General features: G+C 45.6%; 1 protein-coding gene across 1 annotated transcript; it reads left to right on the top strand.

The window, feature by feature from the left end:
* Positions 1-2,362: 2,362 nt before the first annotated feature.
* Positions 2,363-5,252, top strand: CLDN5 (claudin 5). The gene has a single exon (XM_075568555.1). It carries the CDS (start codon positions 2,731-2,733, stop codon positions 3,382-3,384), a length of 654 nt encoding a protein of 217 aa, XP_075424670.1. The 5' UTR covers positions 2,363-2,730; the 3' UTR covers positions 3,385-5,252.
* Positions 5,253-13,424: the final 8,172 nt, after the last annotated feature.

The raw sequence follows: 13,424 nt of genomic DNA, 5'->3' as shown, positions 1-13,424 counted from the left end.
TATATATATATATATACACCTGTTTATACACATACCTATACAGACATTTAGATATTAATATATACCTATATATAGACATATATAGACACACATATATAGATATATAGATATTTATATATATAAATATATGTACCTATATATAGTGTGTATATACAGTGTGCAGCTCTGGGGTCCACCTGCTTCCTGAGATACTTAACGGGCCAGTGCAGAATTAAATCCCGTGTCTCGCGGACCAATAGGAAGCCATCATGGATGACGTTGTAGCTTCCTACTGGCTCACGTCACGCAGGAGTCTCAAACCTCCATTTTGTTTCCCCTAGAGAGAACAGTACAGTGGGCACCTTCAGAGTTAAGTATTAACGCGGTTCGCGGCACACTTCTCATGTCTAGAGCATATATGAAACTTATATCATGTATGTATATCTTTATTTATATAGCGCCATGCATGTACACGGCGCTTCACCGCAGTAACACACGTGACATTATAATATAACACATAGTGGGAATAAGTGCTTCAGACATAAAAAGTAACATTACGAAAAAGGTGTCCCTGCTCCGAAGAGCTTACAATCTAAGTGGTAAGTAGGAAGAACATACAGACAGTAGGAGGGTGTTATTTATCTGCAGGACCCATACGTGTGTGTTCTTTTCACATGCTGACGGTGCTGTGTTTTCCCTGTCACATGCTACCACGATTAGATGAGGGGGTGGTGTCTGGTGGTTAAAGTCACGCAGGAGTCCAACCCCCGTGTCCCAAACATGGACAGAATGATTTCACCATCGACGGCTCAGAAAACCTGCGGTGCTTGTATTAGCTGAGTAAGAGGTACCCATGTCTGGGTTTCGAATTGGAAAAAAAAGCTGCTATCTGTCACATTTTTTTAACATAAGTTGAGTTAGTTAAGTGTCTGTGAGTAGGAGTCACGCCTCTGCACTTAACTGAAACGCTGTGTAACGCGGCAGGCATAAGCTGATAGGGCTCCATGTTAAACCGGATCAGAAGCAAAGAGTGACGCACTACTGTATGCTCATTTGCATGTCATTACCCAGAATCCCTGCCTGCAGTGGAAGCACTGTATGCTAAGAGATAATGGGGCAGGGCAGGGTCGCAGACCGGTCCGAGATTTTTATTTGCTGTACATTTGTTTAACAAGATCTGAAGGGAAACACGCAGGTAACTCTTTACAGACGCATGGATGGCAAGCAGAATGTATCCGTTGTGTTACCAACATATATTATGGAAGAATTGTAACCTTAACAATTAGTATTGTGTATCCTATATACAATGTGTGAAAATATCAATAAAAACATTGTTTAAAAAAATAAATAAGATATATATATATATATATATATATATATATATAGTGCTGTATGCTGGGTGATAATGGGGAAAGGCGGGGTTGCAGACCTGCCTAAGACATGCAGATGAGCATACAGCTATATTTGCATATTTGCTTTCCTGTGGAGGGTTTTTGTCACTTTTTTTACTCACCATAACTTAACTCAGTAGTGTGTGTGTGTGTGTGTGTGTGTGTGTGTGTGTGTGTGTGTGTGTGTGTGTGTGTGTGTGTGTGTGTGTGTGTGTGTGTGTGTGTGTGTGTGTGTGTGTGTGTGTGTGTGTGTGTGTGTGTGTGTGTGTGTGTGTGTGTGTGTGTGTGTGTATATATATATATATATATATATCTTATCTATGACTTTACTTATGCGAAAAATATATATTCCCCCCTGCAAAGCGTGTAAGTAAATATATCTGTTTCCACCAAACTGCAGTGGGGACGTATGTATCAAACAGATAAGAAACATTGAAATGAGGAGGAAACACCTGGATCCATGCTCTGTCCCCCCAGCACTGCACCACGTTTGCCTTGATACATACTGTATGTCACAGTTTGGTGCTAATGAGGCAGATCCCAAACACAGCATCTATTCCAGCACCTGCTGTGCTTGTGTGGTTTTGTTGTCCTTCCTCTAAGGCAGCAGAGAGACCCCCAAGGGGCAAAACTGTGTTTTCCTAACTCTTTGAGAAGCCCTGGCAGTGTTTTTCTTGTCTTCGTGTCCTTCCTTTTATTTATGTCTCCCTGCAGCAGGTGCCCCTAAATTCTGGCTCCCCTCCAAGCCCCCCCCCCACTCCCCCCCCCATAAAAAAACTGGCTCCCCTCCAAACCCCCCTAAATCCTGGCTCCCCTCCAGCTCCTGCCTTTCCTGGACTTCTGCTTTTCACAGTTAGTCACCAGCCCCATCAGTCAGCCCCCAGCCTGTAATTGGTGTAGCCTGTAATTGGTGAAGCATGTGATATTGCTGGGAGCAGGATGCAGCAGCCTGTGATTGGTCCTTGGGGGAAGGAGGACCAGGAGCCAGAGACCTACTTATTGGGGACACCCCAGGGCTGGCAGCTCAGAGACTGGAAGGGAGGCTGGTGGAAGGAGGAAAGAGTAAGAGGGAGAGAGAGCAGGAGAAGGAGACAGGACAAGTCACCCTCCCCTGCTAAGATCCATAGAAGATCAGAGGACTTAAGGACTTCTTTATTCTGCCAAGACTTCCAAGGGAGGTCATTAACAGTGCCCCCCACTGCAGAGAAGACAGCCACTGAGCTTTCAAGTCCAGAGACCCCCAGGATCTGCACCTACCATTATTGACACCCCCCGCCCCTCTGCACAGCCCAGGGGGACAAGCAGGAGCAGCACCCACCCCATCACCACCACACCTGGTCCTGCATAGAGCCTGCTGGAGATGGCCTCAGAAGCCCTGGAGATCCTTGGCCTGTCCCTCTGCATCCTGGGCTGGGTGGGGGTGATCCTGTGCTGTGGGCTGCCCATGTGGCAGGTGTCAGCCTTCATCGAGAACAACATCGTGGTGGCCCAGACCATCTGGGAGGGCTTGTGGATGTCCTGCGTGGTGCAGAGCACGGGGCAGATGCAGTGCAAGGTGTACGACTCCATCCTGGCCCTCAGCCCCGAGCTGCAGGCGGGCAGGGCGCTCACCGTGCTGGCCTCCATCGTGGGACTGGTCGGGATGCTGGTCACCATCGTGGGAGCCCAATGCACCAACTGCTTCCAAGGCAGCAGCGTGAAGAGCCGGGTGGTGCTGGCCGGGGGGGTTATCTACATCACCTGCGGGGTGCTGGTCCTCATCCCCCTCTGCTGGATCGCGAATATCGTGATCAGGGAGTTCTACGACCCCCACGTGCCCCCCTCCAGGAAGAGGGAGATGGGGGCGGCGCTGTACGTGGGGTGGGCGGCCACAGCCTTCCTGCTGCTGGGGGGCTCCCTGCTGTGCTGCTCCTGCCCCAGCAAGGGGCAAAACCAACAGCCCGTCAAGTACTCTGTGGCTGCCCCCCGGAGAGCCGTGTCCAACGGGGAGTATGACAAGAAGAACTATGTGTGAGTGGGGGGGGCGACATCGGGCATCCCCACGCGGCGTGACACGTGGGGTCGTGGGTGTGGGGGGCAGAGGCTGCTCCGTCCTCCAGATCTCCTACCCACCTAGGGGGGCTCAGTGACCCCTTACACTGACATCTGTGCCCCCACCCAGGGGGGGGGGGCTGCCTCAGTGACCCAATATTATTACACTGACCCCTGTGCCCCCCCCCCCTCCCCCGGAGCTGGATATCTTTCAAGGACATCTTGGCAAGGACAGCCCCCCATTCCCCCCTGCAATGGACTTGTGCACAGGTCTATCTGTGGGTTTGGGGTCAGTGGGGATGGAAGAAGAATCATACACAATGTGGACTTGTATGTGTATGTTGTATTCATGTGTAATGCACCCTGTATGTATATATGTATGTGTATATATGTATGTATATATATATGTATGTGTATATATGTATGTATATATATATGTATGTGTATATATGTATGTATATATATATATGTATATATATATGTATGTGTATATATGTATGTATATATATATATGTATGTGTATATATGTATGTATATATATATGTATGTGTATATATGTATGTGTATATATGTATGTATATATATATATATATATATATATATATATATATATATATATATATATATATACACACTACATATTCATAGAGAGAGGTGGGACTTTATCAGTGTGATCTCTTCCCTGATCTCTGTATTATCAGTGTGCCCTTTACCCTCCCCCGGGTTCTTCTTGTTGCGGAGGTCTGCAGAGCATTGCACAGCACTGTGGTGGTCTGCAGTGGAAGAAATAAGGTCACCCCATTGGGGCAGTGAGATATAGGGGGATACCCTGTGCCTTATAACAAAACCAAGCACGCTATAGCAGGGAAGCCAGGAAGACTAATAATCCTTGCAGTGGAGGAGGTGGGTGATCCCTTTGCATTAGCCTGTGTGTTATAATATTAAATATCAGCTCAGTACTTTCCTTATAGGGTGAAGTCTCTTCCCCCAGCAGAACCTCTGGAATAAAACCCATATCCCCTGCTATACAGCTCACTGGGGACTGGGGGGTCAGATATATGATTCCATAGGGCAGGAATAAGTAACAACACTTTTATTGTAATTTACAACCGTTTATCAACCAAATAAGATTGCGTACCTGTGTATAAAGACCTATGTATACCTAGGATGTAGTTTAATATCAGTGTTTGCTTTATACGTTTGCTCAGGTAGCAACAGTTTTCCAAAGGTGCCTAAAATGTGTATTTTTTATTATTTTAACTCTTTAAGTGCTGGAGGGAGCATCCCCCCTTCATATTCCTTCCTAGACATTAACCCCTTCAGTGCCGGGTGGATCAGCAACACGGTGCTCGCTATTCAATTATCCCCTGGGCGTTATCACCCTGGGGCACTCTTTCTCGTGTTAAACTATTTCATTCTTTAACGACTGGGTAATTCATTGGGGAAAATGTGCAAATAACATGTAAATTGGGCTGTTCTGCCAATATGGTTTTTTTTTTTTTTTTTAGAAGGATATTTATCGACGTCTCCTAGTCGTGAGAGCGCAAAATAATCCCCCAATAAAGTTATCCAAGATCAACGTATATTACCATCAAGTGTAAAAGCACAATTTCCCACTGTGTCCCCCCTCCTCGTAACATTACTCTGTGTGTTGAACATTTTGTACAGGGCAGTTTTAGAGTTTTGGTACCCATATAAAATATTACATTTTTTTACATGTTTTATTTGTAAAATTGTAACTTTGTAGTCAAGTAAAGAGTTTGTTTATTTAAATGTATGCCTTTTGCAAAAAGATCGACCAAAGTCTCTTTGTATTTTCAAACTTAATAAAATACTCTTTTTAAAAAAAAATTTTAAAAAAAATCTCGACTTTTCACTAGTGTGTCTCCTGGGTGTTTTTGTGTCCAAATTTGTGTTTGTACAAATCGGTGTGTATTGTTGTATATGTTGTTGTTGTGTCTGTGTTAAAACATCTGGTGTGCAGACCCCAGTCCTCGAGGGCTACCAACAGGTCAGGTTTTCAGGAAATCCCTGCTTCAGCACAGGTGGCGCAGTCTTCGGCTGAGCCACTGATTGGGCAACCTGTGCTGAAGCGGGGATATCCTGAAAACCTGACCTATTGGTGGCCCTCAAGGACTGGGGTTTGCACAACCCAATACTAATAAAAATATTGAAAAAAATGTTGATTTTCACATTATTAGTGGTAACATGTTGGGTAAACCTCCATAAACTTGTAATTAGGTGGTTATGTGGAAATTCACATGACACATGTAACTATGTAACTATGTAACATGGCTTGTTGTTTGGTGTATCGTGTCATGTTAAACACATGATGGATACTGTTTAAATTAAAACAATTATGTATATTTGATTATCTACAACTAGTGTTAGTAACTATAAGTTATAAGTGTAATATGTATATTACAAGTTAACCCAGGGGTACTCAACTCCAGCTAAGACCCCTGTGCCCCCCCGGGACAGGTCAGGTTTTAAGGATATCCCTGCTTCAGCACAGGTGGCTCAGTGGAAGACTGAGTCACCTGTGCTGATGCAGGGACTGATTGAGCCACCTCTGCTGAAGCAGGGATATCTGTAAAACCTGACCTGTTGGGGGGTGTTGAGGACTGGAGTTGAGCCCCCCTTGGTTAACCAATACAATGAAACACCCACGCTGCATCAAATTCGGAGTTAATATATAGCAACTTAGTTCTGCGCTAACAATAGAACCGGGTCGTTCAGAGCTGTCGCTGATTTTGCCGCAGTTTGAACGATTTGTTTTGGTGCACAGATAACATTTTTGAGCATGTAACATTTACATCTGTACGCCAAGCGCATTTTATTTCCGTGCGCCAAAATAGTTGAGTAAAATAATAAAAAATAATAAAGAGGCACAATGAGAAAAATAAGATTAGTACACATGCACGCGCACGCACACACACACACACACACACACACAAGCACACACACACACAAGCACAATTAGGAGATTGTCGTGCTTTAATTTTTTGATGCCATGTACAAGGCTTTAATATGTACAGTAGGTCTCTTAGTGTGTGTGTGTGTGTGTGTGTGTGTGTGTGTGTGTGTGTGTGTGTGTGTGTGTGTGTGTGTGTGTGTGTGTGTGTGTGTGTGTGTGTGTGTGTGTTTTTGTGTCAGTGTGTTAGCATGTGTTCACTCTCTATCAGGGTCTGTGTGTGGGTGTGATCATGTGCGCGTACACATGATTGTGTGTGTGTGTGTGTGTGTGTGTGTGTGTGTATATATATATATATATATATATATATATATATATATATATAGTGTGTGCTGGTTTTATACTGCAGTGTACACCTTTACAATTCATTCATACATTCCCAATGTGTGTTATATTAAAGCAGGGGTGTCCAACTCCAGTCCTCAAGGGCCACCAACAGGTCAGGTTTTCAGGATATCCCCGAATCAGCATAGGGGGCTCATTCAACTACTGCACCACCTGTGCTGAAGCAGGAATATCCTAAAAACCTGACCTGTTTGGCGGCCCTTGAGGACATGGAGTTGACCACCCCTGTATTGCAGGGTCTCTGGCAGGGATAGAGTTAACTAATTTCCCCTCAGCACTTGGTATTATATAAGAGGCTTTAGTCAGGGGTCCCATTTAAAAGCTGCATCAGATCAAGGCGCAGAAAGGACAGCTTTGTCCTGTGTCAGATGAGTCTGTAACCATGGATATTCTGAGAAGACACATCCTAATTAATCCAAGTAATTAGCAAGATGCTGGCCCTGTGTCTGGTTCCAAGAAGACACCTGCGTGACACATTGTGTCATTTTTGCCTTACCTGCTCCCTGCAAAGTGTTGTTTTTTAAGGCAGGGGGTCGGCAACTCCAGTCCTCAAGAGCCACCAACAGGTCAGGTTTTCAGGATATCCCTGCTTCAGCACAGGTGGCTCAATCAGTGGCTCCGTGACAGCTACTGATTGAGACACCTGTGCCAAAGTCGAAGACTGAGCCACTGATTGAACCGCCTGTGCTGAAGCTGCGACTGATTGAGCCACTTGTGCTAAAGCAGGGCTATCCTGAAAACCTGACCTGTTGGTGGCCCTTAAGGACTGTAGTTTCCCACCCCTGTTTTAAGGGTTAAACCCTTTGTTGACAGAAAGGCATGCACTGCAGTGAAGGGGTTAATCCTACCCAGTGAATAGGTAATCCTGTCCTAACTAAGCTGGTAGCACAAAACCAGCCCGTGCTGTCCCCATATAACGCCAAGTATTTGGAATTTGGCTAAATACACTTTGCAGGCGAATTAAGCCATTTCTAAACCAACCGTCTGACGGGGAAACTAGGAATTCTCTGCAGGGCGGGGTACAATGTATGCAGGGATACAGCGCACAGCAGATACGGGTATATATGGTCAGACGGCTGTACCCATAACAATGAGAGCTTAGCCATGGAGGAATGTACAGGCATCTTTATTTCTGATCACAAGTCAGTACATGTCTACATGGGAGAGATTTGGGGGGTTATTTAGAAGACGGTCTGAAGGTGCGATGCTTTATGAAAGCGGGACAAGATCAGAACCAGAGCAAGGCTGAATATTATAGGACACTTTGTATTTCCTGGGTTTTCTAAGAAAGTATGGATAGATAGATAGATAGATAGATAGATAGATAGATAGATAGATAGATAGATAGATAGTTAAATAGATAGTTAAATAGATAGTTAAATAGATAGACAGACAGAGATAAATAGATAGATACACAGCTAGATACTGTATATAGATAGACAGATACATAGATATAGAATAGATAGACATAAATAGATATTAGATAGTTAGATGATATATACACAGATATATACTGTATATAGGTAGACAGATCAATAGATATACAATAGATAGATGATAGATAGATAGATACACAGATAGATACTGTATATAGGTAGACAGATCGATATATAGATAGATGCTATATACACAGATAGATACTGTATATAGGTAGACCGATCAATAGATATACAATAGATAGATAGATAGATAGATGATATATACACAGATAGATACTGTATATAGGTAGACAGATCAATAGATATACAATAGATAGATAGACAGTCAGAGAGATAGATAGTCAGATAGATAGATAGATAGATAGATAGATAGATAGATAGATAGATAGATAGATAGATAGTCAGATAGATGATAGATAGATAGATAGTCAGATAGATAGATAGTCAGATAGATAATTGATAGATAGATAGACAGATAGATAGACAGTCAGATAGATGATAGATAGATAAATATTAGATAGATAGATAAGACAGTCAGATATATGATTGATAGATAGACGGTCAGATAGATGATTGATAGATAGACGGTCAGATAGATGATTGATAGATATTAGATAGATAGATAGATAGATAGATAGTCTGATAGATAGATAGTCAGATAGATAATAGATAGATAGATAGATAGATAGATAGATAGATAGATAGATAGATAGATAGATAGACAGATAGACAGTCAGATATATGATTGATATATAGATAGATAGATAGATAGATAGATAGATAGATAGATGTCCAGCTACAAAACTGAGACAGAAAACAGCACCAGATTTAAGCAGGAAAAACACTTGTATGTAAAGCATTTGGGATTTTGTTGGTTTGATAAATCAGGGGCAGTGTTTTTGGAACAGTTTTGCACAAGTTTTAAAGTCAACCCGAGAGTGCCTAAGGCCTGATTAGCCCATGCACTGACTTTGAACTGGCTCCACTACTTCAGAGGTCAGTGTTTTTTATTACCACAGAGTGAATGGTTTGGAATGCCCCCCACCCCCTGTGAAAGGCTTACAATAAAAGAGCCTGAGAAAGTTCCCAGCACACGGCCCTCTCTCCCAGTGCTAGCTCCTGGAAGTGCCCCTCTCTTGCTGCGCCGGGGAAGAGGGGCGGGTTGGGAGGGGGCGTACGCCAGACCCCCGGCACATTGTCCCAATAATTGAAGCTAAGTTATGGATCTAATCTGTAACCCCTCGGCCCCCACTGACAGCGGAGGGACACGCACGCTTCCCGGAGGAGGAGAGGAAGTGTTCCCTTCCCCAGGACAAAGGGGTAACGTGACCCTATGTCCTGTAACCTGCGGAGATAATGTGGCCTTGTATTGTCACTGAGAGCACATCCGAGGGTGACAGACAGCGGTCAAACGGGGGATTCAAAAAGTCCTGTGCTTGATTTAAAAAAAGATTGACATTTCTTAAACACCAGGCCACGTTTCCGGCTGAACGTACCACGTGTGAGCATATTCACGTGTCTCGGACAGGTCTGCAACCCTGCCCTTCCCCGTTATCTCTTAGCAAAGGGGCGCGCAAACTTTTTTTGCGGCGCCTCCCCCCCCGCCTTACCGTCTCCGTTGGCCGCCCCCCTCCTTACCTCGCGCGGCTTCAAATGACGCCGCTGGGTCGTGTGACGTCACGTGACCCGCGGTGTAATTTGACGTCACGTTACCAGGGCAACCGTGACGTCACATGACCCCGCGGCGTTGATTTGACGCCGCGTTGCCATGGTCACCCGTGCTGAAGCCGGCTGAATCCCGATAAGTAGGTATTGCAGAGGCCTCGCGCCCCCCCCCCCCTAAAAAATCTCGTGCCCCCCAGCTTGTGCACCGCTGTCTTAGCATACAGTGCTGCAACTGCAGCCAGGGAGTCTGGGTAATGACCCATCTTATGCAAAAAAAGAAATAAAATAGAACGAAGATTTTCCGGTCGTTAAAACCCAGGTTATATTTGTTATGGAAACGGGGAGACTGGCGAGTTCGATCGATGAATCGGGGCCGACATTCCTGAGAACCTGGGAACCTTTTCCGTAATTACCATCCCAAAAAATAGTCGTGTTTATATTTGTAAATGTCGTGTTACTCTGAATGTATAGGGACCAATGACATGCCATTGGTATATGTATATCCCCCACCTCCCCTTTCTTTCTGACCGCCTTCCGTGACCCTCTTTCCCTAACCCCCCCTTGTACAAAAGTAGGATTCCATCCGTGGCGCTATGAAAAATCTATAATTATATGTGATAAAAAAATATCTAGAAAGGGGGGGGTGGGGTCAAGACATAAAAGAAATCCCCTACTCCTCAAGGACAAACGTGGAATAGTCAGTAGGAGTACTGTGGGTGTGAAAAAAATAAACCAGTGGTACCCCAAGTAACATTGCATATTTGCCGACTGTATGCTTCAGTTCAGTGCATCCTACGCAGCACTGAAGGGGTTAGTGGTAACCCTCTGCCAGGCACACCCTGAATATCGCAGTACAATGAATTCCAGGGTCCAGGTTTTTGTCTGACTCTACCCTGGTTCCCAGCCGGGGGAAAAAGGGTTTTTTTGGGGGTGGGGGGGGGGGCGGGTGATGAGGAGAAATGCCAGGAGTATACCCCCACCCTCGCTCCCCATCCCTTACCACCGCTGCCCATCCTCCAGCTACAACGAGCGCACAATATGTCCTCTCGGCGTCACCGCTCTCCATGGAGACCCCGAAAGCTTGGAAGTTGCCTGGTTACTTGAACCGTGTCTCGAAATTGTCTTTCAAGGGCCGGCTGGGGACGCCGGGCCATGAATCAGCTGAACGAGCGGCTTTGTCTGGGCCCCGTCTGTTTCTAACCCAGAACCTTTTATACGGCGGTCACTTTGTGTCCCTGTCTCGGGGGGGGGGAGGGAAGCGAGGAGGCTGGAGATACCAATAAAGCATGGAGACTGCATGTTTACCCCGCTAGCTGTACTAGATTTTGCAGAGTACCAGTACTTTCTCATGCAAAGTCACAGAGTACCAGTACTTTCTCATGCAAAGTCACAGAGTACCAGTACTTTCTCATGCAAAGTCACAGAGTACCAGTACTGTCTATTCACGAGTTCACGGTGCCACTTCTTCCTTTTACTTGCACTCACGAGCTTCACTTTTCCTTAGAAACCAACGTGTATTAATCTTAGGAAATCTCTGTCGCTTTTCAGAGGCGTCAACCTCACGAACCTGTGAGATACGGGAGCAAAAAAATGGTCTTTTAATTGGAAAGTACCTTATTATTATCAGTGAGACTCAGTCGTCGTCTAGTGAGATTGCTGCAAAATGTCGTAATGAGTGAGGGGTGACAGGTAATGAGTGAGGGGTGACAGGTAATCGGTGAGAGGTGACAGATAATGAGTGGGAGGTGACAGGTAATCAGTGGGAGGAGACAGGTAATCAGTGGGAGGAGACAGGTTATGAGTGGGAGGTGACAGGTAATGAGTGGGAGGTGACAGGTAATCAGTGGGAGGTGACAGGTAATCAGTGGGAGGGGACAGTTAATCAGTGAGAGGGGACAGGTAATGAGTGAGAGGGGACAGATAATGAGTGAGAGGTGACAGTTAATCAGTGAGAAGTGACAGGTAATCAGTGGGAGGTGACAGGTAATCAGTGGGAGGTGACAGGTAATCGGTGAGAGGTGACAGGTAATGAGTGAGAGGGGACCGGTAATGAGTGAGAGGTGACAGGTAATCAGTGAGAAGTGACAGGTAATCAGTGAGAGGGGACAGTTAATCAGTGAGAGGGGACAGGTAATGAGTGAGAGGGGACAGGTAATGAGTGAGAGGGGACAGGTAATGAGTGAGAGGGGACAGGTAATGAGTGAGAGGGGACAGTTAATCAGTGAGAAGTGACAGGTGATCAGTGGGAGGTGACAGGTAATCAGTGGGAGGTGACAGGTAATCAGTGGGAGGAGACAGGTAATCAGTGGGAGGAGACAGGTAATCAGTGGGAGGAGACAGGTAATGAGTGTGAGGAGACAGGTAATGAGTGAGGGGTGACAGGTAATGAGTGAGAGATGACAGTTAATCAGTGAGAAATGACAGGTAATGGGTGAGAGGTGACCGGTAATGAGTGAGAGGTGACAGGTAATCAGTGAGAAGTGACAGGTAATCAGTGGGAGGTGACAGGTAATCAGCGGGAAGTGACAGGTAATAAGTGGGAGGAGACAGGTAATCAGTGGGAGGAGACAGGTTATGAGTGGGAGGTGACAGGTAATGAGTGGGAGGTGACAGGTAATCAGTGGGAGGTGACAGGTAATCAGTGGGAGGTGACAGGTAATCAGTGGGAGGTGACAGGTAATCAGTGGGAGGTGACAAGTAATCAGTGGGAGGTGACAGGTAAGCAGTGGGAGGTGACAGGTAATAAGTGAGAAGTGACAGGTAATCAGTGGGAGGTGACAGGTAATCAGTGAGAAGTGACAGGTAATCAGTGGGAGGAGACAGGTAATGAGTGAGGTGACAGGTAATGAGTGAGACGTGACAGGTAATCAGTGGGAGGAGACAGGTAATCAGTGAGAAGTGACAGGTAATGAGTGAGACGTGACACGTAATGAGTGAGAGGTGACAGTTAATCAGTGAGAAGTGACAGGTAATCAGTGGGAGGATACAGGTAATCATGGGAGGAGACAGGTAATGAGTGAGAGGTGACAGGTAATGAGTGAGAGGAGACAGGTAATGAGTGGGAGGTGACAGGTAATCAGTGAGAAGTGACAGGTAATGAGTGAGACGTGACACGTAATGAGTGAGAGGTGACAGTTAATCAGTGAGAAGTGACAGGTAATCAGTGGGAGGATACAGGTAATCATGGGAGGAGACAGGTAATGAGTGAGAGGTGACAGGTAATGAGTGAGAGGTGACAGGTAATGAGTGGGAGGTGGCAGGTAATGAGTGAGGGGTGACAGGTAATGAGTGAGAGGTGACCGGTAATGAGTGAGAGGTGACAGGTAATCAGTGAGAAGTGACAGGTAATGAGTGAGAGGTGGCAGGTAATCAGTGGGAGGTGACAGGTAATGAGTGAGAGGTGACCGGTAATGAGTGAGAGGTGACAGGTAATGAGTGAGAGGGGACAGGTAATGAGTGAGAGGGGACAGTTAATCAGTGAGAAGTGACAGGTGATCAGTGGGAGGTGACAGGTAATCAGTGGGAGGTGACAGGAAATCAGTGGGAGGTGACAGGTAATCAGTGGGAGGAGACAGGTAATCAGTGGGAGGAGACAGGTAA

Source organism: Ascaphus truei, chromosome 13, assembly GCF_040206685.1.
Source record: "Ascaphus truei isolate aAscTru1 chromosome 13, aAscTru1.hap1, whole genome shotgun sequence".
NCBI lineage: Eukaryota > Metazoa > Chordata > Amphibia > Anura > Ascaphidae > Ascaphus > Ascaphus truei.
Note: the sequence above shows the minus strand (reverse complement) of the source record. Positions and strands in the feature narration are given on the sequence as shown.

Coding starts and splice junctions, on each gene's coding strand:
- CLDN5 (XM_075568555.1), top strand. CDS start 2,731: ATGGCCTCAGAAGCCCTGGAGATCCTTGGCCTGTCCCTCTGCATCCTG.